Source organism: Lemur catta, chromosome 1 (assembly GCF_020740605.2).
Source record: "Lemur catta isolate mLemCat1 chromosome 1, mLemCat1.pri, whole genome shotgun sequence".
Lineage (NCBI taxonomy): Eukaryota > Metazoa > Chordata > Mammalia > Primates > Lemuridae > Lemur > Lemur catta.
In genome coordinates this window covers 280,963,258-280,990,016 of record NC_059128.1, presented here as the reverse complement: position 1 = coordinate 280,990,016, position 26,759 = coordinate 280,963,258, and the positions used below count along the sequence as shown (strand labels likewise).

The 26,759-nt window shown below is 45.5% G+C and overlaps 1 protein-coding gene across 1 annotated transcript in view; it reads right to left on the bottom strand.

Moving 5' to 3' along the window:
• The window catches only part of PCP4 (Purkinje cell protein 4), a 56,289-nt gene extending 31,107 nt beyond the window's left edge, over positions 1-25,182 (bottom strand). The window contains exon 1 of the mRNA XM_045558318.1: positions 24,990-25,182. Within this exon, the coding sequence (XP_045414274.1) occupies positions 24,990-24,998 (9 nt within the window). The 5' untranslated portion in view covers positions 24,999-25,182. The remainder of the gene's footprint in view (positions 1-24,989) is intronic.
• Positions 25,183-26,759: the final 1,577 nt, after the last annotated feature.

Here is a 26,759-nt window from a genome sequence, read left to right as displayed (position 1 = left end):
GCCGTCTTTAAATGCTTTAAACATGGACACCTTTCAAATGCCATGAATACCTCATTGCTTAAAAGACCACTTTCTAGAAACCAGAGGAAAACCAAAATGAAATGTGCACGGGGAGAAAAGGAGACATTCTTCGGCTTTCTAAGACAGGGTTCTTGTGTCAGGTCTTATTTAATGGAGGCACAATGAAGCTGATTGATGTCACAGGAGACAGCGTCTTGGATCAGAAATGATTCTGGGAAAAAAGAGCTAGTCATCGAAAGCACCTCATTGCAGAGTTCTTTGAGACCTTACGATGTTTTCAAGGGAAGGCTGGGAGCAGAGGGGAATTCTCCAACAGCTTCCCTGGGGTCTGGTCAGTGCACGCAACTGTTTCATCACCACACCAGGCCCGGCAGTTGGAGTATCGCTGAGCTGATCATGGAGCGAGTCTGGGCCAGGCCGGTTGTGGGGTGATCGTGGCTCACACTGCAGAGCCCAGGGCCCAGGACTCCCGAGCGTCCCTGACAAAGTAGAAACCCTAGTTATCCTCATCAGCCTGGTTGTCCCTATCGTATCCCAAGGCACAGAGAGGAACTTGCTCGAGCACACAGTAGGGAAGAGGCAGAGCCAGAATTCAAACCCAAAGAACCAGCTCTAGCATCTCCCCCCTTAACCACCGTGCCGATGTCTCTGCGTCTTGTGTGCAGGGAGTAATGAGGCAGGGAGATTCGGGTTTGAAGGTTAACGCGGCTTCATTAGCACCACAGGCTGAGAGTTTTGAGAACCCTTTGCTTACAGGAAGAAGCAGAGTCAAACAGCAGCCAACGGCTCTACTGCAGAAATGCTATGAGATCTTTTTTTAGTGCTTAAATAACACAGGCACCCAGAGCCAGCATAAATGGATGGATGGATGGATGGATGGATGGATGGATGGATGGATGGATGGGGGAATGTAGATCATTCTCCAAAAGGCCACGAGGGGAAAGGTTCTTTTCACGAGGAGACAGAGGTTAGCATTCTGGGGAAGAGGCTGCCTTTTCTCTCCACTCTACTTTATCCAGAGCTGAGAAGATCTGACCTCTTCTTTCCATCCTAAATCAGCGGCAACCATGAGTTTCATCGTCCTGAGAACCTATGTTGCTCACTGAACAGAAGTAGTCACACCTCAAAAGCACCATCTATGATAACTGGACTAATAAATAAAATCAAGTGTTGAAGGAAAAGGGCACAATAAATTGACTTCAGGACAACCCCTGACATGAGATTCTAGAACTCTGAGCACCTTCCTAGGAATTTCGGCAATGGCTCAGTGGTGTCCTGAATACCACCACCATGCTAGTCAGTGTGGATATCCGTGTAACTTAATATATGAGGGCATGCAGAAGGCAGGGCAAGTGTTCTCTGGCCAAATACACACAGCCACAATTACCAGGTTAATGCACATGCAGAAAATATGCTGTCAGCATTCCCTAGAAAACCAAGCACTTGTGTATTTGAGAGCTTCAGGAGTGTGGCATTCAATACCATTTTGTCAGCAGATACTTGCTGGGGTGTTTGCTGATGGATCTAGAGAGTGAGACGATGGCTGCGGCCGTGAAGAACAGCAGAGGTCGATAACACGCAAGATTTCGCTTATCTTCTCTTCTGGGGCAGGGGTGGTAATGGAGGCAAAGAATCAGCATGAATTTCAGCCACAGCAAAACCAGGGCTATCAGGTGTCCTCCTAATTACACTCCCGGGAGAATCCCGCCCGAGTCTTGCAGTCTGCCCCTTGTCGTGGTGTTTGGCACAGAGGTTCTCCTTCAGGTCCTCTCCTGGTCATCTCCACCCCAGCCCCCTCCTAAAGAATTCCCTTTCATAAAATGTTCCTGTTTGGGACCCTCCGTATCACCTTGTCCCCTGCAGACATGGCATCCTCTTCCATGCTCATCCTAGTGTCTAGAAGGACAACCCTTTCCTCCTTCTGCCATCTGAAATCGGTGTCCCTGGTGCCAGCTCTGTGTCTGTTCCCTCGGGCTGGCCCTCCCTCTTCAACCATGTCAAAACAACGTCCCTGTGGTCATCCTCAGAGACCTTTTCAAGGGACAGAGGTCCCTTTGTGGGACAGTGTATTCTACTCAGACTTCCCTTTATGATCACAAGTAGGACAACTACTTGGCTCTTTAGAACACAGACACATTCTCCTCAAAACGGCCTCTTTCAATACCGTCCTTCTTTCACCATCAGGATGCACTAGATACCCATCTAAGGATGAAACACAAGGACTCAGGGAGGTTTCCTTTCTCAGCAATGCTCACTAATAAAAATACAGCATTTCATAAGACCATAATTAAAAGGAACTGAAATAACAAATGAGTATATGAAAGATCCTCGTGCCTTGAAATGTTTCTTCTGATAACCTAGGACTTGCCAAGCATCCATAAAAAGGCAGGAGAGGCATTTAAAGGTATAATTTCTGTAGTGATCTTTCCTGCCAGTCCTGTTGCACTGAGGTCTGCAGGAAAATAACAAAGAATATGTCTTAGTCTGGCTTCCCAGAAAGCAGAGCCTGAGGCAAGTGCCGTCGTTCTAGAATTTTATTACAGCGGCGATGCCAGGAATGAGGGGGAGGAAGGAAGCGGGCAGAGAGCGAGCCACCGTGACGACTCCTCATCAAACCGGCCTTTGTGGGGGGCAACCAAACGCTGTCCTTGTGGGGTGGCCCTCAAGAGTTGTGTGAACTGTGTCTGAGGACAGACCCTTGGGAGAGCCAAAAACATCTATCCACCAGCTCCTGTCTCTCACTGATCCAAGACGCTCTGCAGAGCACTGGTCCCCGACGCATCTGGGCTGTGTAAGGTCTTGCACCCGGCATCCGCCCGGAGCCGAGGAGGCAGTCCCGGGATGGGGGAGTGAAGGTGGAGGTGCTCGGCACAGGCAGGGATGACATGCTGTCCCTCTGCACCTGCCTGAAGTCTGTGGAGCCCAGGCTGAGCTGGCCACTCCCGGGGTTCCTCAGAGAGGGTCTGTAGTGACAGGTGAGCAGTGTCTGACCCAGCACACAAACATGGCTGGGTGACTTCTTTCTTCAACCACGTTGCTAAATCACAGAGAGCCCCTTTGTATTATTAGATGCCTCCCGAGCTGAGCAGACCACACTAACCTCCAGGTAAATAACTGGATTTGGATCCATTTCTCTCTGTACCTTGAGCTTAGAATGGAGGCAAAGCTACGTCTGACCATGTCTATGCTACAGCTAGGAGCTGTGCACACGTCATTAACGCTCCGGTCTCAACAGCAGGGCTGGAATAGAAATGTGCTGGCATCCTGAACATCGCCAACAGCCTCAAACACTCTCAGGACCTGTCTCTTAAAAAGCCTCCTTATGCTTCCTCTGAAAATAAGGGACTCGACTACGTGTCAGTCCACTATTCTTCCTTGTGAAATCTGTTACGAAATCAAGTGTTCTTGGAATAGCCACCACTGGGGAAGGGGAACGAGGCATTTGCCATGGGCACGAAATATAAGGGGCACCAAGAAACTCAATAATCAAATAATATTTTAAAATCAAACAAATATTAATATTAAATAAAGACAGGATTGAAATGACCGATATGTCCTTGTGCCTCAGGCTCCAGTGTGGTTCAACCCGGCACCAGTCCCTAAAGTAAGGAAACAGTCGGAGCAACCCAGCACCCTTTCACTACCTTACGGGCCGTGACTGTATGTTAAGAACTCACACCGTCATTGTGTGAGTGTTTATGACGTGATTTCTAGAACACTGCAGTGGAAGATCCCGTCTTTCACACTTTGCTGTCCCTACTCACAAAATCAGTGTGCTATTTATACGTCACGGAAGAAGCCAAATTACCAAAACCTGTCTCATCATTAATCCTAACCCAGAACATGAGGCAGATAGTGCCTGCTTGGAAAATCTCTCCGCGTAGCATGTATTGTATCTTGAGGATGAAACACAAGTCCCACATTAAAAGACATTTATTTTTTATTCCAGAGGTTGAAGAGTGTGAAATGTGATATGAACTATAGCTGGTTAAATTTGGGATCCAAATTGCAGTCCAAGAATATTTTCCGAATCTGTACCTATGGCATTCCAGTGGGTAAATTCGTATTCACTCTAAGAACTTGACCTGATATTTCATTTGGTGAGATATGGCTTGACTAGAGGGTCCCCACTTCCAAAGCCTCCTTAGGGTTAGGGGACAAGGAGCCTCCTGAATGAGCAGGACACAGGCCATCCCCAGATCCCTCGGGGACCCCACACTCCCCCCCTTCTTTCTCATCTCCCCAGTAGACCTGCCCATTTGGTCACCAAAGATTGGAAAGAGCGTAATACGAGAATTTGGCTTCAGCAATACTAGAGAAAGGAAGATAGTGTCCTCACGCAGCCAGGTCTGCAGGGCACAAGGGACACAGGGACCCACAGACCCTCTAGCTCACAGTGCCATTCCTCTTCAGCCCTTTGGGAACAGCAGTGAGACCAGCTCCTCCGGGCCTGGTGCCAGCCTCTCGCTGCTGCCGCTCAGGGGCAATCCCCGGTGACAGGACTGTCATGTCTCCCAGGCCAGGAAATAAAAGGGCATTTTCCAGAGCAGATTATCAAAACGAGGCACATTCACCACTGTGCAAAGCCATCAGCAGTGAAGGTCATGGCTACGGTGTCACATGCCCAGACACAGCTGGGGGAGGGGACTCACTCCGGGACCATTTGCTTTTGTCCTTGCTGAGCCAGGCCCTGGGCGGGGCCCGAGGGTCGCCAGGAGAAGGGCACGTGCTCCCACCTCGGTCGGCTCCCAGGCTGGGGGGGCAGGCAGGGAATAAAGCCACCAGAGCAACACGGTGGGTGGGGAGGAGCCACCCAAGAATGACCGAGGTGGGGGGCACAGGTGAGGGGCCCCGATCTCACGCTGCAAGCAGGTCTGGAGGGAGGCTGTGAGCCACCGGCTGCCCCAGCTGTGGGGTGCGGGGACATCCCTGACCGGAGTCTCAGTCCCCTCCCCGTGAGAGATAAACCATTGTCCATGACCCTCAGTAGCTGCATCTAAGGGGCCTCCTCGACCCGTCCACCTACGTCGGTGTTTTCCACAGAGTCATCACTCGGTGATTGACAGTGGACACCTTCTCTGGGTGAAGCGCAGGGAAAGTATCTGTTCCAAAGCGCTGGTTAGCATTTTGCCCTCTGTTCCCAACATCTGGCCTCTGTTGGCCCCTGACTACCAAGTGGTTGCAGAGATTTTGCACAAGAAGGAAGGAAAACTCCATCTCGTTCTCACGGTGGCTCGAAAGCTCTTGTTAGCAGGTGCTACTTAATGCCATCTACCCCCCAGTGATGCATGTGCTCTGACCTTATTCTTCTCCCTGGTGCTGTCTTCCGTTCCTGCGGTAGCATCCTGGTATTTTCATTTCTAATGGTTTTGGGGTTTCTAGCTCCCCTGAAATGGCAGCATCTTGACAAGCAGTTCCTCAGATGGGTCATAACGAGAGAAAATAACATAAATCTGCATATCTTTGGCATATATTGCACTTGGGGACCACGACGTTTTGGGTATTGCATATTCCTCACAGCATCAGCACCCCACGCAGCAGAGACATCAAATGGAGAACCGCCCCCAATTACCCCAGTAAGTTTCTCGGGGGCTTTCTTTTAATCGCTGTGTTTATGAAGAAACAAAAAAATGTGTTTCTATATTTAATGTTTGAATGGCAAAGGGTCATGAGTCTCTTGGACGATCAGTCTTTAAAGGAACAGGGAAGCAGAGCCATGCGGGGAAACGGAGGAGCAGCCGAGTGGGCCAGCAGGTATCGATGGCTCCTGGGCCACCAGTCATTAAGCAAATGGCTTCCCTGGAACATCAAAGGTGCATCATTAAAGGCACTTTCCAAATCAAAGCTGCCAAGTTTGTCTGAAGAGCAGAAGAGACTTTTATGCCAACATTTTGTGATGAGGACGGAATAGATTTAATTTCTTGCCACTGATATTTTTAAATCATCTATAAAATTCTCCTACTAACATTCCAAAAACTGAGCATTAATTTAATCCCTAAAGGTGTAGAAATTAATGTCAAAAGAAAACTTCAGCTGGAAGGTGTTTTTTTTTTTTCAGTTGGTTTAAAAATAAAGTGATGGGATCTTCCAATGCATTAACCTTTCTAGTGCTTGCTCTGCACTCTTGCTCTCACCTGTGAAAGACCCACAGGCTGAAATTCTGCCTCAAACACTGTATTCTATTCCTAGCATTTTTATCCTGACCTTTATGGTAAGAGAATTCATTAGCATCACTGCAGTCCAGGCAAACCATTTAGGAAGGGACCATCATTTTCAGGTATTCATGATTTCCTTTATTGAAATCCATCTTCTTCATTCTCCCACAGTCATATTTTTAAAATCAGTATTTTCTACCCTATAAAATCTTCTTTGTGCCAATTTTCATTTTAAAAAACACTTTTTTCTATTTGCAAAAGTAGAATATGGTCATTGTGAAATTTTTGGAAAATAAATGCACAAGGAAGAAAGCAATAAACTAACTATAACTCAACTGATCAGTCGATCCTTGTTAATAATTTAGGATATTTTCTGTGTGGACATAACATAACCACAGTCTCTGTTTTATAAAAATGGCCATATGCCATACACATAATTTCATAACAGGTATATGTCACAACTTAAAGGATACTTGCTCTTCAATGACCTCTGTGTGGAAGTTTCCAGCTTCACAGATTTGACGATGTGAAATGTCCAGCCCACTCTGTTGAGTTCATTTGGGGCTTTTCAAATCCTCCGTATCTCATCCAGGCCAATAAAGTCACTTTGCTTTGTTTACTCAACTCAGCTCAACACAGAGTCACAGCAAGGTGTGTGTTGCTGTCAATTGTTTGAAAACCAAGGGCGCAGAAGGTTCTGAACAGTCCTTGAAGTTGGGCAAAGGCCGCTACAACTTTTGCGTGTTATGGACTGGATTAAGACCTCCCTCAGAAAATTGATATGATGTCCTAACACTCCCTCAGAATGTCATCTTACTTAGAGACGGGGTCTTTGCAGAAGTGATCAAGTTAAGAAGAGTTCATTAGGGTGGCCCTAATCCAGTACAACTGGGGTCCTTATAAACAGGGATGATTTGGACACAAACATGCACAGAGAGAAGAGGCCATGAAGAGACAGGGTGCAGATGGCCTGGACAGACCTTCCCTCAGAGCTCGTAGAAGGAACCAACCCTGCACATACCTTAATTTTAATTTTTTTTTCTTTTAAGAGACAAGGTCTCATTATGTTGCCCAGGCTGGTTGCAGATTCCTGGCCTCAAGCGATCCTCCTATGTCAGCCTCCCAGGCCTGAGATTACAGGCATGAGCCGCTGTGCCCAGCCAGACACCTGGATTTGAAACTTCTGGTCTCCAGAACTACGAGAGAACACGTTTCTGTGGCTTAAGCCTCCCAGCTTGTGGTACTTCGTGATGGCTGCCCTAGAGACTAAGTGATAGGAACAGACAGCAATGTGCGAAGGACAGGCTTCTCCACTGCGCTGATAAAAGGGAACTCAGGAAAGAAAGCCGGGCACAGGCTTGCTCTGTAGCCCCTGAGGCTGCCCTGGCACCCCGGCCCACAGGACAGAGAGGTGCCCCAGCCTCTGGGCCCAGAGCACACGGGGTGTGTGCCCTCTGTAGGGGGTGTGATTCTATGGGCATGGGCTGCATTCTCTCCTGAGCCCCCAACCAGATGGAGGCAGAACACTGACCCTGGGCTAGAAACAAGGGAGGTGTCCTGCTTAAACCGCACGCCTGGAATGCTTTCTCCAGCCCAGAGCCAGAGGTTTCCCCAGCTGCCTGGTATGATGTCACTCTCTCACCCCCTTTGTGAGGGCAGCACCCAGCAGGGGGACGAGCTGTGGGCAGAGCAGCGTGGTGACAGCCGGGAGCATGACTGGGAGTCACATTCCGTCCCTGGCTGCCGCGTGGCTACACGCCTCCCCACAACTCTGGCTCTGCTGGATGTGGCTGAGTAGCCCCCTGAGCAGGAGCGGGTGCTGGTGTTTGTTCTGCCACTTTAAGAAAGATCAGGGCAGAAACCCAACTAAAGTTTAGGGCTGAGGCTGCCCTGCAGAAGCAAATGTGCTTGTGCTCAGTGAATGCCCCCTGCTGTCTGAGATCCTGGAATGAGCTACAAGGACCAGGAACCTGGGTCATTCCTGTGTCCTTTCTAAGACTTCAGCTATTCGTTATAAAGCACCATTTAGAAATTGTTGCTCTGCATGATTTAACTTATTTACAAGCCTGTGTGATCATGCTATTCTCAAAACCGTGTGAAAACCTTGCAACGTAATTGGGCTTGTTTTTATTTAGGGCGTGCTGTGGAGGATGTGGGTCCTAGGGCTAAGGGTGGAAGGAAGGGATTGACTCCACAGGCACATAAAGGAACTTTTCAGGGTGACAAGATAGTCTATGTCTCAACTGTAAGACTGTACAACTAAAAGAGGTACATTTTACTATATATAGGTGACACCTTAATAATTCTGGCTTTAAAAAAAAAGTGTTTTGGAATCAGACTGTACAGGATATCCCAGCCCTGTCACATGGCAGTTTCGTGACTATATGCAGGTCACTTAAGTTCTCTGAGCCTCAGTTTCTGCCTCTATAAAATGGGAGGAACAATATATCTACCTCATTGGAGTGTGAGAATTAAATGAGATAAAATGCTCACATTGCATGAGTCTAGTTTCTAAAAGAACTCAGACAGCAAAGTCATGGTAAAACAGACTTAAAAAGAAATTCACATCTTTCTTTTCCATTGTATTCAACTTGGAGTACAGTTAAGGTAATGAAAAAAGCATGTTGTGGTCAACAGTTTGAAGACCTGGGGCAAAGCCCAGATCCCACGTGTGGCTGAGTGATCATTCACTCTTCAGCTTCTTCATCCAGCCAGTCTCTTTTTCATGGTGAATTAAAATAAATTAAATAAAATAGAACATGTACCTTACATGGCTGTTCTAAGAATCCAAAGGAAGAATATTAATATTTGCAATTATTTTTCTCATAAAGGATGCAGCCTCTACCTGTTATTAAGTTGTTAATTTTCATTGGTTTCTCAGGCCTCTGATTCCAGTGGATACATTTTGTGTGTTTAGTAAAAATTACAGCTTGTGTTTTTCTAGAAAGGGAAGATACAAAAGGAGGGTACACTGATGACCAAAGAAGCAACTGGATGGAAGTGGGTGGAAGCTGGGAGAGTTTAGTGGTGCCATTACGACGTCTGCATATCTGATTCTATCTGTAGACCCTCCACAGGCCTGAGGTTGGATAAAAGGATGAAGGAATCAACATCTCCACTTACCCAGCAACAGCCACATTAACCCACCCTCAGCCAGCGCTGGGAGCCCCACGGATCTGTAAGGTGCTAGAACAATGCGGGAACCAAGATGTCTACCCACCTCTGCATCTGAATTGCACCCAGAGAAATGCTTCTGCATCCACCTCACTTCCTTTATTGTCCTCTTGTAGTTGTGTCAGTTCCTTAGATTAGCCTCAGAAGAAAGGTTGCTGGCATAGGGGCCAGATGCTAGCCAGAACAGCTGCTGTGGTTGGAAAAATGACAACAGTGGGCTTTCAGACAAGGCCCAGATATCCAAAAGCTTCTCACAGGATTATAATCTCACAGAGTACACAGAAGGTACCCAGATCCAAGCAGGGTAGAGGAAGAAAGAAGAGATTTGTTTTCTCTTCCTGTCCTTGAAAAGTTATGGCTGACTAATGAGACGCCAAGAGTAAGAAAGAGGTTGGAAAATTGTCAATAATAGGTCAACGTCATAAAAGAAACTGTGCCTGGAACTAACTCATTTAAGGGGAAGTTGCCTTTTACAGACGATTAGGGAAAAAACCAATAGGCAGGGCCAGTTTTCTAGAACTGAAGGGAACCCATAATGTAATGATTTTGAGAACACCACGCCTGCCTGTCCTTCCTAGAATGATGTGATTTTTCAAGGACTACCACACTTCAAAGGCTAGAGAAGTTGAAGTGAAATCAGACAACCAACATGTGGTCTCCCCGGATGATGGAAACTGGCCATAGAGACAGACATGTCTTTTCTTTGCTTTCAATAGTAACACCAGCATTCCATTCCCTATCCCTCCCCCAGATAGCTAATAAAATGCTTTGCCAGTTGTCATCAAATAAAGGCAAAAGAATGAACAAAAACCACAGAATGAAAATGGCCCTACAGCCAGGAGAATCCTGCCCTGTGGGTCTCTAAGCAGCAATCTATCCTGAAAGATCTCTCACCATGGCCACACGGGCTCTAACACAGTTGAACCACTCATAACCTACTGCTGTGCTCAGATTCCTTGTTAAGTGAACAAAAAGGTGTCCAGGAGAAGAAAGGACACAAGCCAAATCCATTGTTATCCAAGAGAAGCCCATATTTAGAGCTGAATGAATAGATAACACTTCCAAATTTGACAAAGATGTTTTCTTTTCTTTGCAACAAGGCACAAGGCTCTGCCTGCAAATGCAACACAATAACAACAGCTTAGTGCTGGTATAGAAACAATCCTATGAGGTGGATACTACCACTATCCCAATTGGAGAGGTTTAGTAATATGTCCAAGGATGTTACTGCTAAGTGAGGTGGGGTTGGGATGGAATTTGAATCTGGGCAGACTTGCTTGGAAGTCTGAGCAATGGCCACTCAATCTTGCCAGTGTAGAGGGGAGAACATTGGCTGGGAAGATGGAAAACCTGACTTTGACGACCCCTTCTGCCACCAACGATGCAGACATTGTGTACCTCAGTTCACCTGGTCACACAGTGGGGATCATGCTTTATTTTAAAGCAATGTTGTGGAACACATTCCACAAAGCACACGAAACTCTGCATGTGAAAATAACTGGGCCATTTTAGGAAAAAGATGAGATGAATACATTTCACAAGATTGTCAGGGAATCTGATAATGCATCATACTGTGTCCGGGGTCCACTTAACACCAGATCTGCAGACACACATTTCACCCATCTATGATGAGAAAAGGGACCCAAGACCATAAAAGCAGGTCTTGCTCCAGAATTCACTGTGTGTCCCGATTTGCCTTTTACACGTTTAACTTGCTTCCTAGACTCTCCTGTGAATACTCTTCCCGTGAAAACTAATGCCCACTCTCCCCATAATGACTTCTTGTGATGAAATGCAGATGTTTATTTGGCACAATGTATTACTCTTGTGTTTCTCCAAGATGGAGTGTTGCAAGCTTCGGAAGCTAGAGACTTTCTTTTTTGGTAATAAAGAAACAGCTGGCGGTCTTTTTCCCCACTCAAATAATACAAAAATAGCTTCAAAAAAACAGTAGAAGACTGAGGTTGTACACTTTTGGAAGAAAGGGAATGTTTTGTCCTACATCTACTGACACAACTCAAGAAGTGAATTGAAACACAGATAGAAAGACATGTCAAAAGTTATATGGGTCATTAATCAGCTGCTCTCTGGGGAGGTGAAAATTCTAACACTGTCCCCGTAAAAAATATACGCACACCCCTCCACCACCACCACCACCACCACCACCGCCATCACAACCACCACCACCATCGGCATTACCACCATCAATACCACCACCACCATCATGATCACCACCACCACCACCATCATCACTACCACTTCACCTACCAACTCAGTCTAACAGCTGTGTCTCCTCCTTCACAATGGATATTTCTTCCATATTTCCATTCAAATCCCTCTGAAATCCATAAGAATTTAATCTACTGGAAAATAAACTGAATTCTAATTTAGTCAAATGTTGTCTTCCAGGGATCTGGTCTTTATGAATGGCCAAAGTTCACACCACCAAACTGCCTCTTATCCACACATATCGATCCTGGCATTATTAGTGTAGACCTCTTTCTTTCCCAAGCCCAGTGTGAAACAATGTTTCTTTAATTGAACAAGCCTAACACATCTGTGTTCTGTGTCACCCTGGACATGCTCAAGAAGAGGAGGTGAGGACTGAAGACTTGACGGCATGAAAAGTCTCAGGACAAAACTGGTCATTGGAAGCTTTCATCTGAATAAACAATAAATGTTCAGTAGAGATGTTTAGAATTAGAATTCAAGGGCATTTTCAATTAAATTTTAATGGCCTTTAAAAAATACACGCACACACTCACACACACACACACACTCACTCTCTCTCACACACACACGCACACACTCCAAGTGATTTGAATCAATTTTGTTATTTTGTCATTAAAACAGTCCTCAGTGTGAGCCAAGCTGACCCTTGAACATGACAATTTCTTATTGAAACACGCACTAGGTTGGCTTCCTCAAAGCCAGCCTGAAAGCTCCATCGGATTTGGGGAAAAGTCCCTCAGTCTGCCCACCTCCATAGTCAGGCTCAGCCATCTCAAAAGCTTCTGCTTGGACAGAGGAAAAGAGATATCCACGTAAGGCTCCAGACATTGCAAGGATGATGGACTATGTTTCATCAGCTCTGTCTCCTCTTTTCTCATTACACAGTAGTCAGACCACTTGCCACATTAACCCAGGGCTGGCCTCAAGGCCAAGTAACCCATGCAGTGGTGCAGGGCCCAGCCTTAGAAGGCCCCGCACTTGGTCTCATGTGTGGCTGTTACCATCGTAAAATTCTTAACAAAGTTTAACAAGGCCATCGCACTGATTTTTCACCGGGCCCACAAATTGTGCTACTGGTCCTATCTTCCCCCTAGCATAGACTCTTATGGGTGTTCCACCTCTGAGCTACGCCACCTCAAAAGAGGTTGAAGGCAGAGGTGGGCAAGAGGGAAGGATACAGAACTGTGGCTTTTTTTTAAATTGCCTCACTTTGCTGGAGCTCTGTTGGACTCTTCAGCCATGTCTTCCTTCCTCATTGTGATACTGACAGGACATAAGGAGCCCGAGCTGGGTCCCTTGAGGCCACTGCTTGTACCGCTGAAGTTACCTTAGGCTGCATTTATATTTTTGTCATGTGAAAATTCAAAAGCCTCATCCAAAATTCAACCGTGGGGGAACTCTCACATGAATTTCAGCCAAATCTGTTTCTCACCAAGAACTCAGCAAAAAAATGATGACATGGAAATTCATAAAATAGGGCTGAAAAAATGAAACGAATCAGCTTTAAAGATGAGAAAGATTAACTCTAGATGAAAAAGTAACTATGAACTTGGAGGAGGTATTCAGTGGAGTTGCTTGACAAATTGCTACATCTATTTTAAGAAATTTTCTTCAAAAAAGAGGTAAAATAGCCCACATTTCTGAAGTATAGAACATTGCCAGAAATAATATTTGAGATGTGGCACTGTATTATCTAGATATTTTGACAGAAATTATGCAGATGTGAGAACAGAGCTATAAATATAAGGCTGAGCCCATCCCTTGAACAAACTTCAAAGAGAAGAAAATAATAATAATGGTTGAGAGCACTACCAGGAGCTCTGAGATACGGAGCGCAAAGATATCCGACCAGGGCCAAACACCGGGACTCTCACACTAGGTAAGTTACAGCCATGGCCAAATTCACACACACATGTCTCACAGTTGGAACATGTAAATTTTAAAATAAAACTATGTGTATAATTCCAAAAATATAATTGTCCTCATGTAATCTATTTCCAGTGTACTGAAGAGACATTTTTTTTAACTTTTAAAGAAAAATATAATAAGTCAATGGAGCCCAAATATTCGTGGATGAGGATGGGAAAATGTCTGACATGTTTAAAGAAATTTTTGTCACTAGGCAGGAGTTAAAAATTAACGATAGCATCACAATAGATACATATCTATGCATTGAACTTGAAGATGACTAAATTCTCATATGATTCTAAAATAAATGACTTTTAAGATCAACCAAAAGTTCTGTGGTGCTATTCTTCAAGCAGTATGAACGTCTATAAGCAGTGACTCCTTTGAGATGGTTTTTCTGACCATTTTCTTTCCTCCCCATCCTAGCCCTGCACAATAGCAAATTAACCAATGCTTCCCTGGCATTGGTTTATACAAAGAACAACCTATACTCTGTATGGATCCTGTAGCAGAGTTAATTTTATGTGATTCTGTCTCCCCCACTAGCCTATAAGGTTTTCGAGGGGTGAGGACCATGTCTTATGCATCAACACAGCACAATGTCCAACACATAATGGATTCTCCATCAATGTGAGGTCAGTGTATATGGTGGAGAGATGAAAAGGTATAGAAGACCTTTAAAATTTCATAAACTAAAAGACAAAAAGAAATATGAATGACAAATAGCAACAAAGAAAATAAAATACCTAGGAATATATTTAACTAAGGAGGTAAAAGACCTCTATAGGGAGAACTATGAAACACTGAGGAAGGAAATAGCAGAGGACAAAAACAGGTAGAAAACCATACCATGCCCATGGGTCAGCAGAATCAACATTGATAAATGTCTATACTGCCCAAAGTGATCTACAGATTCCATGCAATCCCTGTTAAAATAGCAACATATTTTATGCTTCGTATAGAACCAGAGAAGACCCCATATAGCCAAAGCAATCTTAAGCAAAAAAGAACAAATTGGGAGGCATCAATTTACCAGACTTCAGGCTATAGTAACTACAACAGCATGGTACTGGCACAAGAACAGAGACATAGACCAATGGAAAAGATCTGAGAACCCAGATATAAAACTATCCTCATATAGCCATCTAATCTTTGGCAAAGCACACAAAAACATAGACTAGGGGAAAGAACCTTTATTCAATAAACGGTTCTGGGAAAATTCGATAGCCACATGTAGAAGACTGAAACAGGATCCACACCTTTAACCTCTCACAAAAATCAACTCACAGTGGATAACAGACTTAAACCTAAGGCATGAAACTATAAGAATTCTAGAAGAAAATATTGGAAAAACTGCTACAGATATTGGCCTAGGCAAAGAATTTATGAAGAAGACCCCCAAAGGCAATCACAGACACAGCAGAAATAAATAAATGGGACCTGATCAAATTAAAAAGCTTCTGCACAGCCACGAGAGCAAACAGACAACCTAAAGAAGGAGAAAATATTCACATGCTACACATCCAACAAAGGGCTGATAACTAGAATCTATATAGAACTCAGGAAAATCAGCAAGAAAAAATCAAACAACCCTATCAAAAAGTGGGCAAAGGACATGAACAGAAACTTTTCAAAAGAAGACAGAATAATGGCAAACAAACATACAAAAAAATGCTCAACATCTCTAATCATCAGGGAAATGCAAATCAAAACCACAATGAGATATCACTTATCCCCAGTGAGAATGGCCTCTATCAAAAAGTCCCAAAACAATAAATGTTGGCATGGATACAGGGAAACAGGAACACTTATACACTGCTGGTGGGACTGCAAACTAGTACAACCTCTGTGGAAAGTAACATGGAGACACCTCAAAGAGCTACAGGTAGAACTACCATTTGATCCAGTAATCCCATTACTGGGCATCTACCCAAAAGAACAAAAGACATTCTATAAAAAAGATATCTGCACTCGAATGTTTATACCAACACAGTTCACAATTGCAAATGTGGAAACTATCCAAGTGCCCATCAATACCACAATAAAATATGGTATATGTATACTATGGAGTTCTACTTAGCCACAAAAATCAATGGTGATATAGCACCTCTTGTATTTTCCTGGATAGAGTTGGAACCCATTCTACTAAGTAAAGTAACCCAGGAATGAAAAAACAAGCACCAGATGTACTCACCATCAAATTGGCATTAACTGATCAACACTTAAGTACACATACAGTAGTAATATTCATCAGGTGTTGGGCAGGTGGGGGGGAGGAGGGGATGGGTATATTCACACTTAATGGGTGTGGTGCACACCATCTGGGGGATGGACACGCTTGAAGCTCTGACTCGGGTGGGGCAAAGGCAATATATGTAACCTAAACATTTGTACTCCCATAATATGCTGAAATAAAAAGAAGAAAGAGAGAAAAGAAAGGAAGGAAGGAAGGAAGGAAGGAAGGAAGGAAGGAAGGAAGGAAGGAAGGAAGGAAGGAAGGAAGGAAGGAAGGAAGGAAGATGGATTAATGACAAAATATATGAATACCAATTATATGCGTAATCGTTTTGACAGTAGAAAGGGCCACTATTCTCTGGGCAAACATTTTCTAAGAGTTTTATATTTTGGGGTTCAGAATGCTCTTTCTTTTTCAAACAGAGCCCTGGAGAGTCAGCAAGGCATAACGGTGATTGTTGTAACCTCAAAGTCAAGGCAACTCTACGAGGCGAGACAGAAGAAACCTTTGCCAAAAAAGCTCTTAATGAAATATTCCACAGGAGTAGCAATACCGACATTTATCAACTTCTCTACGTGTGGTTGGGATGGAGCGTGAGGGGTCAGAAAGAAAATCAGAATCCCTAGAAACAGAGTTGAAGATCTGGTGAAGAAAGGAATGGCTCTGTCAGGATCTCTAGTGTTATTCTTGTTTCACTCAAGACTAATAAAAATATCCAGGACAATGTTAGTTCTAATATATTTCTTGTCTAAGTCCTCTGTGGAATTTGGACAAGTGTACAAAGTGTAAAAGAAGTTGGGTTGTACCCAGAATATGACAGAAAATGAGAAATTTAATAGGATAGGAAAAGTGGAAGTGAAACCTAGACTGGCTTTTCCTCAAGAAGCTCTGTGATTTTGAACAAGATTGATCTTTGGGCATCCAGTCCCATATTTTCAAATGACTACTTTGAATGAAATGACAACTATGGCCTCCTTCAATTTTCTGAATTCTAAGTGGGACTATAGAAATGACAGTCTTTCTCTAGGTTAGTGGTCCTTAAGCAGGCTGACCACACCCCAGGGAGGGGCTGAGCTACCACATGCAGCTGCACAGGTTGTGCACTGCACAAGTCCAGGGGGCGCCACTGACATGGCCCACAGTGTAAATAGCACCTCTGGGGTTGTAGGTGCTTCACTGTCACAACCATACATGGTGAAGACAACTTTAGAATCTTTATTTATATCTGTTTAGTATCTAAGATCAATTAAAAATTTAGATTTTATTAATAGCTAATAAATGGATTGATACTGACCTCATCCTCTGGTGGATAGAAACGAGTGGGAGTCCCACAAGGCGACTGTCCCAGACACCCTCACTGTTGACTTGCTCTCAGATTATCGCCGTGTGCTGCACCGCAGTTCCTTCTGCTCCATTAAGAAGATTTACAGATTATTCCATCCACCTTTAGTCTTCCCACAGTAAGCACACACCTTCTAAAATTTCCTACGTAGTCATATGCCACAACATAGATGAGCTTGAAGACATGCTAGGTAAAATGAGATGGTCACAAAGACAAACACTGTATGATTCCACTTAGATGAGGTCCCTAAAGTAGTCAAATTCACAGAGGTAGAAAGTAGAATGGTGGCTGCCAACGGCTGGGGGAGGGGAAATGGGGAGTAGTCGTTTAATGGGGACAGTTTCAGTTTTGCCAGAGGGAACAGTTCTGAAGGTCTGTTTCACAACAATGTCAATAGACTTAACACTACTGAACCGTACACTTAAAAATGATGAAGACGGTAACTTTTATATGTTTCTTACCAAGATAAAAAAATTCCTGCATAAAATCATGGATTCAAAATAATCCTAATACTGCCAGCACAAACAACAAGGAAACAATGAAAGTGCTAAGCAACCCTTCTGTTATTAGGATGCCTTCACGACCACCAACACAAGCTTAAAAACCACAGCCGTCAAATTAGACTCAAAACGAAGTGCAGTCACCAAAAAGACTATTTGAAGTATCGATTTCCATACTCTTTCATGAACACTTAACTCTTAATATATTAGCACATATACATAATTGTATTTTTATTTATTTATTTATTTGTGAGACAGAGTGATGCTCTGTTGTCCAGACTAGAGTGCCATGGCATCAGCCTAGTTCACAGCAAACTCAAACTCCTGGGCCCAAGGGATCCTCCTCCCTCAGCCTCCCGAGTAGCTGGGACTACAGGCATGCGCCACCACGCCTGGCTTGTTTTTTCTACTTTTAGTAGAGACAGGGTCTCGCTCTTTCTCAGGCTGGTCTCCAACTCCTGATCTCAGGCGATCCTCTCACCTTGGCCTCCCAGGGTGCTAGGATTACAAGCATGAGCCACCACACCGAGCCCATAATTTTAAAATAAATAAAAATTTTCTGTGCATACATGATCAAATATTTTTTCTATTAGGGTGCACTATTAAAAACTTTGGAGGGGCTGATTTGGACAGCTAAAAAATATATAGAGAGAAAAAATTAGCTGGGCATGGTGGCGCATCCCTGTAGTCCCAGCTACTTGGGAGGCTGAGGCAGTAGGATCGCTTGAGCCCAGGAGTCTGAGGTTGCTGTGAGCTAGGCAGACGCCACAGCACTCTACCCCAGGCAACAGAGTGAGACTCTATCTCGGAAAAAAAAAAAAACTTTGGCGACCACTGTTGAAGAGTGATGATACCTATGATCATTGGGGACACCACTGCATTGTTCTGTCATGGATCTGGGGGAGGATGGAGAAGACAGTTCCCTAAAACCTGAAATGCTGAATCAGACAGTTATTGTTAGAAAAATGACAGCTAAATGTGGAAAAGTCAGAGAAGGGGAAAGAACAGATGACAATAGTTTCTCTAGGCAAGAGGACAAAAATTATGCCAAATCACCTTTAGTTGTTTGGAAGAGAAGATGACACTAACATTATCCTTTGGTGGATAGGAAAGACTAATATGACTAGAGACTCTTTAGTATTGTCCAAGTCCAAGACTGCCCTAAAATCGAGGGCAGAAACCTCGCAGAGAAAGGGGCTTCCCTGCCCTCTATTCTAGTTCTTTTGCGAGGAAAATTGCCTCATTTGAATGGTTTGAACAGTTCACACATTTTGCTTCCTTCTCCTTAGCTGTTCAATTTGTGGATGATTACCCTCCTGCTTTATGAGTCTCGTTTGTCTTCCTTTTATTTATGAAATGGCAGGTTAAGAGTAAAATGCAAAATAATGGCGTTTAGTGGGTGATTGATTTTTCTACTGGCAATGCCATAAATATGGCCAAGCGTTTCCCTTTCAGAAATGGAATGAGAAGTAATTCAGTGAGATTCTGAAGCATAAATTTAGAGCTATTTGCAAGGCAGATACAAGCAGATAGATGCCTGGAATGTGTAACTCATGCTGAATTGTTTTATGTAAAAGAGCCCAGAAAAAGATGTTGAGATTACAGGACTAAGCTATTGATAGGTATGGCAACCTGTCTTTGTTTCTGGCACAAAACAATGACCTATCAGACATTCTCATGTCTATACCCAAAAGGCACCTATACCCAAGTGAATGGAAAGTGTTTATTCATTGTTTATCCTTCACTTCATTTCAAAGGTTGGAAGAAGGATGGTAAACAGTTTATGCCTGGCATTTACAGGAAGTGGAGATCCTATCCGACCGACTGTGCAGGGGCGGAGATGCACGATTCAATCTCTAGCTCCACAGGAGAACAAATTTGAGTCAATTTCTCTTTGCATATGAATTCTCATATATTGCTGTTTCAAGTATAAATGAATTAAAATAGTTAAATATTCAAATATAAATTAATATGAAATTTATTGTAATTAAGATTAATATGCATATATCATTGATAATTAATTTTAAATGATCAATAAGATATTTACACATACAACTTGTTTTCTGTATGCTAGATAGATTTTACCTTCAACAATATGCCAGAATTTACAAGTAGGCTGCTTGTGATTCGGAAGTAGGAGCTAACTTACTAAAGATCTGCTTAGGCTCTTTCTTATTCTCCTCTAGTCACACTCAAACTGGTTTTCTATTTCAATACCGTCAACCATGTTTCCAGGTACTCGCAGGCTCTGCCTCTCTGGCCCCCGTCCCTTTTGTTTGAATTCCGTTGAACTTATCTGAAGCCAGGTGGTCTCAACGGAGACAACACCACACCGCAACACAGGATATTAGAATTCTACGTCCCTCGCTCCATTCTCATATTTTCTCTGACATTTTCCCAAATGTCAAGAGTTCTCTCTGTTGAGATTCTTCCCATTTTTTCTCATTTTCTTTCACTGTCACGGGAGCATTTATTTTGCGTATCTAACAATACACCCATTTCCCACTTAAAAGGACTGAAATGGCAAACGCAGGTTCCAAACCGGGAGTGGAGAACGAAAGACACAAACGCGTCCTCTCCGAAGGTGTCCCAACCACAGGTCTCAACGTTTAGACCACTGGTCACATGAACTCATAAATCCACACCCCACAGTCTGTTGATTCATTCAGTAACTGGACATTTACCGAGTGCCAAACCGGCAGCCCGGCCTCATGGATGACATAGAATTGTCCCTGTCAGGAAATCCATTCTAGGCAGAGCTCTCTTAATCAACAACGTGCAACCTATAAGACCTTAACAGCATGATCTTTACAGTGTGTTTTATAAAAACAGCAGTGGGATATGATAGAAACCTGTGTGTGTGCCTCCCCTAAAACCCTTCTTTTCCTCCAGCACGAAGCCCTTTCTGGAAAGTCATTCTGAATTAATGAGAAGCCCCAGGCTTGGGCTGATGGTATCATTTGCGTGCCAGATAGCACAGTGTGCCAAGTGGACTAAGAACAGCAGGACCGCAGGCAAATTGTGATGTCTTCCACCTATGATAACATCTCTCATGAAGCACGGAGAGCAGAAATTGGAATTTTAAAAAATAATGCAGATAATGCATTCATCATAAATTCAGGGGACTTTCCATTACAAAATCCTTGTTTTCTTTTCCTCTTGATCTCACTATTCCACTAGACCCTTAGTAAAATCAATTGTGAGTCATTTATTTTCTTTCTGAAAAAAAATAATCCATCTTGCATTCTGTCATTCTTAGAATTCAAAAGACAAAAACTGAAACTTTTTAAAGCCACAGCATTAGTTAATGAAACACAGGATCAGGGAAATAAATTTTATTGTAATCCATTACAATCATCGGCCCAGCAAAACACATTTTCATGCTTAATTTTGGCCTCTTCCCTGTTAGGAAAAGTCAAACTTCAAACTCAAGTTGTAACTGGTATCTGTCTAGGCTTACTATTCCCAGTTAGAGCAGAGAGTGTTGGCATTGTGTGGTCCAGCAAAGCCAAATAGATCTTCCTGGATCTTTCTACATCTTTGCTGCAGTTACACCCCAAAATGAAGTTAAAATTACATAAGAAATTGAATTGTCATTTGACCTGTTGCTAGGCCTTCGCAGCCAGTTGCAAACACCAGATATTATGTGGCTACCCTCAGAATCTGTGCTCAACAACTAGTCTAGAATATACAGTTCCTTACAAATCTAACCACCCATCCATTAGCATCTGTTTTGGTTTACTATTACATCATCAGAAGCACAAAACTAGGATCATTCTCATCTTAGGACTGTTTCATTGTATCATTTGTCTTTCCACTGAGTTACCATGATGGCTAACTAGGTAAGCCCCAAATCAATGTCGTATGATATTTTTTGATCAATTGACAAATATCGTTTTAAAATTCATGTCTCGTCTATACCCCCACCCCAAGATTTAAGTGTATGTAGCCTCCCCTTGGAAATCTCTGCCCATAACAGTATTATTCACTGTTTTCTTGTTTCCTTAGAGATCACTGTATGTTTTCATGCATACAATAAATTAAACAGACAGTATATTTTGTCTCAGCACTAAGGACAGACATGTGTATCTGAAGATTTGCCCTTGAATGTCCTCAGTGTTGTTCAAACCATGCCTTTGATGGCACACTCCTTTCTCTGTGGCAAAGGCTACATGAAGGGAAGACCCATACCCCTGGCACCGAGTTGTATCCCATCCAAGCCAAAGCAAGAAGAAAGCCCATGACAGTGAAATTTGGGGTTAGGAGAAGACTTTTCCCAAAGGGGTCTCAAGCCTAATTAATAGCTGTTAATTGATTATGTAACTGGGAACATCTACCCACACCCTTCCCAAGCAAGGTGATGGTATGTCCTGTTTTAAACTAACTCTCCAGATGTTTGCCTGCATGCATTAAAATCTTGCTCCTAGCTCTCCTAAATGAGCTCCTTTCAAAGGCAACTTAAAAACACACACCTAAATGGGAACATGGGACTGACTATCATTGTTCCTGGGACTCTTTTTTAAGTCACTAAACAAAGGGAGCCTTTTTTCCTGTGTAGGATGAGGCCAATAGGGAGAGAACAGAATGCATTTTGTAAACTCGGGCCATGGAGGTTAGGATTTCTGATCCGGCTAATATACTTAAGCCTGCGGTTTGATCCCTGCTAAATCATCTTCTAGTTCATCTCATACATTGCTCCAGGCACATGTGACGTACTTTAATACTGAAATGTAAATGAGACACCCCCACAGACCACCTCCACTCTCTCACATTGCCCTAAATTTGGACCTGACTTTCCTCGCTGCTCCTTTCAATCACGCCATTCCCCCTAAAAAGTGTTGCTGCAGGGGACGGAAGAGACATCGCGCTGTAAAGTTGCCCAGTGTAAAGCCAGCTCAAGGCCTTCCCCTTGAAGGCTGGGGAGGCCCAGCAGCGCAGAGCAGAGCCGACCCCAGGGAGCACTGCACTGCTAAGGTCCTCTCTGCCCAGCCTGGCCCCTGCACGGGCTGGAGGAGCACCTGGTGAGCTTGGGGGCCGCAGCAGGCACTAAGCCCTGAAGGCTGCAGCAGGCGCTACTTGCCCACCACACCCAGAGAAATCCTGAGGTCAGAGGGACGTCTGACAAAGCCCATTGCTCTGGCCCCTTGGTAATTAGTCACACAAGCAAGTAAGTGATCATCTAAAATCCATTCCCTCCTGAGAGTTATTTTAAAAAACTAGAAGCCCCATTTAATTCACCCAACTAAAGAAAACTTTTCAGGGGCTGGGGACAGGAGAGTAATTCAGTTCTCCACCTAGAAAGGAGCTTGTGTTCCACTTTATTAAATGCCTTAAGCAGATTTAAGTTTTAGTCAAAGGACAAATTCCTGCTCTCCAAGGAACACACACCCAGGGACTTGGAGATCAGCCAGGAGTGGTGGGCATGCTGGTGGGGAGAAGGGGGCCGCATGTGATGCGATGGGGAGACGGTGCAGGAGGGAGCCCGGGAAGGGAGCCCGGGGAGGGAGCCCCGGGGAGGGAGCCCTGGGGTTAGGGATCTGCGTCTTGTGGGCTTTTATGCTCATTAAAGGCACTAAGGCCAGAGCTCCCGCAATAGCCTACACACGTCCAGTGCTGGGGTGGGGCGGCGACTGCCGAGCTGCCCTAATTACATGTTCAGCAGGAACGAGGCTGTGACCCTAATCACAGGTGAGCTCTGGGACACGCTCTCTCCCTGGAGACCCACACAGTTAAGTGAACCTGACCCAGCTGAGCACCCTGGAAAGCTCGAAAGCACAGCTGCACAGGAGCCTCGGCGAGAGACGGGGTCACTGGGCCAGGATCCCAGGCCCCCTTGACCCAAGAAAGGGGGCCTCCAGGGCTATGCTGGTTTCCAAGTCCTTCTCTTATAGGAAATAAAGAAAAACCACTTTCAAGGCCATCCCCTTCTAGTTGCAAGCAAGGTGAGCTGACACAAACAGCAGCTTCTGAAACCTCTGCAGCGTCCAGCAGAAAGCCCCTCACCAAGCATGTGAGAAACGGAGGCCTCATCCTCATCACCCTATATCTCAGCTTCCTACTCCTCCCTCCCGACTCTCTCCCTGCCCCCTCTCTGGCACCCAGCTGTTCAGAAAATCCCATACACATCTGGACATCAAGATCCACCTGGCAGTTGATCACCCAGCATTGCAACCCACATCCTGGCTCTGCTGCTCACTAGCTGGTGACCTTGAACCAGTTAGTCCATGGTTCTGTGCCTCAGTTTCCCCATCTGTCAATTGGGAATAATAATGCAGCCTACTGCACAGAGTTGTTGGGAGGCTCAAAGGTGGTGACAGGGTGGAGGGCGCTGGACGCCACATCAGCACAAAGACCGTTAGGCACATGTCCCTGGCGTTGTCAGGAAACTTCACGTCTTCCACCCGCATTTGCCTTCTTCCCACCTCAAACCCTGGGCTCTGTCCCAAATCTCGTTCCTAAGTTTTATAGCGCTTAGCCCTTCTTCCTGCCATGTTTATACCAAAAGTCACCCATCAGAGAGATAAAAGGAGTGAGGAGGCATTTTATTTCTAAGCTATTAATTTTACTCTAGACTTCCAAAAAACGATCACCCATCTGTCAAAAGAAAAAAAAAAGACAGAGAAGATAAAAAAAAAATTTTAAAGTAATTATTTGAAGTGCCAACCAAGAGGAAATAAAAAATGTATTTGGCTCGATTATAGAGTTGAATGAGAGGACGGTGGTAAATAACCCCAAATCTGCCTCCCAGAAGAGAAAGAAAATAAATGAACTATCAGTTTTCCCCAACAAAACATATTCTGTACAAATATATTCAGAGAAGTGACTTTTGATTTGAAATTGTGGCTCCTCTTCTGCCAACACCACTTCCCGACTTAGAGACACCTATCTCTGCACACAGATTTTTCCCATTTGTTTGCATCTCTTCCCCTGCTCTGATTAACTGCAGATGGAGTTTGTACGGGCCACGCTTCTGCACGACTGGGCCACGAATCGCCGCCCAACTGCAAGCCCTCTCCCACCTTCCCCTTCCCTCCGGGGGCCTGGTGGCCGCAGACGACCACCTGCCTGCTCACATCCTGAAAGGTGGCATCAGAGGAAGCCTGAAGACACCGGCGCTGGAAGGAGCACAAATCTTCAGGAGAGAATAAAACAATTGGCTTTCTCCTCTGAGGTCTAAAGCCCAAAGCACTTTTCAAAGTCACAATTAGATCAGCAGCGAACAATGAATCCCTTTCTCTTTCTAAGGCTAATTTTAAAAGTTACACTTGCTATCCAAGTGCATTGCTGCAAACCAATCTATCAACAGCATCAGTCCTGCAAGCAAATAATGACAGGATTAACCTGGTCTTCGGCCCCACATGGCTTAGACCACCCGCGCAACCCTCGCTCCCAAGTTTGCCTCTGCAAGCGGAGTCGCTCACCTCGCTCATGTTGGCTCGAACTCAGCAGCTGGGTCCCGCCGCTCGGCACAGAGAGCGCTGCTCAGGGGTCGCTGCTGCACCGGTCCTGGCTTTTCTCTTAAAAAGAGCTGCCTGGTGGCATCACGCCTCCCGAGAGCCAATGAGAGCCGCTCACCTGTCTGAGCCCCGGCCGGCATCGGAGGGCGCCAGGCGCCACCTGGTGGCGCAGAGGAGGACAGCGCGCTCGGTCGCTGCTCCCGACTCCGCCAGGGACGGGAGGAAGCGCCAGATTAAAGAAAAAGCAAAAGCAAAAGTCAGAGGGACAAAGGTCATCACAGGGAGGCCACCGTGCATTGTTTTCAAGGCGTACAGGATCTACACCTGTGAAAATGCCTTTCCTGTGTCCGCGGGAAGGGGCTTTGTTTCTCTGTGAACGGGGGGGGGGGGGGGGGCTCTGAAACCGCTGCCTGCCGCTGCTGTCCCTCCAGGCTTTCCCGGGACCTGCTTTTCCCTTCCCTTGACATTCCTGCTCCTTCTCCCGACCGCAGCCTGCTTGTGCCCCGAGCGGAGGGACAAGGATTTGGAGTCCAGGATTCTGACAAGAGAGGGGAGCAGCCCCTCCGCTTGTGTCGTGTGAGCTGTCACGGCCACACCAGCCCGGGAAGGGGACTCGCTTCCCTCTGGCCGAAGGCCCCCTGCCGCGGCCCTGAAGATCCCAGTGCCCCACGCCTTCCCCAGCGCCCCTCTTCTCCCTGCCCCGGGCAGGGCCCCCATCCCAGCACGGCAGCGCTCTTCTCTCCTCGCCTCGGGGCCCCTGCGCCTCCCCGCCCTGGACCGCAGCCCACGCTGACCCTCCTCGGGTCCAGCTCCGAGAGCGAGTGAAGGCTGCACGTCCCCAGGTGGGCACCGGCTGGGAGCCCTCGGCCACGCAGCACGGACAGGAGCGTGGACACAAAGTAGTAGGACGGAGCCTTTCCTGTGGCTCCCGGTGGGAACAAGTCTTCTTAACTTACAGTCACTTGACATGGGGTCTGTCTACAGACAAGCTCTTTCAATGGGAAGTTTGGTAGGTTTCACAGAGCAACAGAAATGAACCTTGCACATGTTATGTGCATGTATAATGTGCATATGCATTGTATGTGCATGTGTATAAACTCTCCTGACCACAGGAGTCACTTGCAAGCTGACAAAGGCAGCCTGCTCCTTACCCTCTCACTCCCCAGTTTCACACCTTCGAAGGCCAGGCAGGGCCCTCAGGGCTCCCCAGGTAGTTAGAAGTGGGAGGCCGAGGAGGATGAGGAGGAGGAGGAAGGCCAAGGTCAGGAGCTGGGACCACAGTGCCACATGTGACATATAACAGACAGGAGCAAGGGGAGCTTGCTTGCCCATACTGGGAGAAACCCATAATTTCTGAGGAGCAGAGCACACCCTCCCCCAGGGGACACCTGTCTTGTGGGGGGTTGGGGCACCCAGAGCCTCAAGGTGGAGGACAAGGTCCCCCGGTGGCAGCCCCCACACGGCCCCACGTGTGGTTTTGCGGGCTGTGCTGGTGGCAAGCTTCACCGGCTCTCTGGCCTGGGCACACCTTCCGTCATCTCCTGACAGGTGGCCCTCAGACCGCAGCTCCTGGCCCCACGGATTCCCTCGGGACAGTAGTGCCTCAACAAGACCAGCCACCAGACCAAGGATTGTGAAGACTACCCGGAGCAATTCTCAGGAGCCCCAAGGTCAAGGACAGTGAATGTGTGGTGTGAAACCTTTCTGCATGGTTCTGATAAGTAGTCAAGTTTG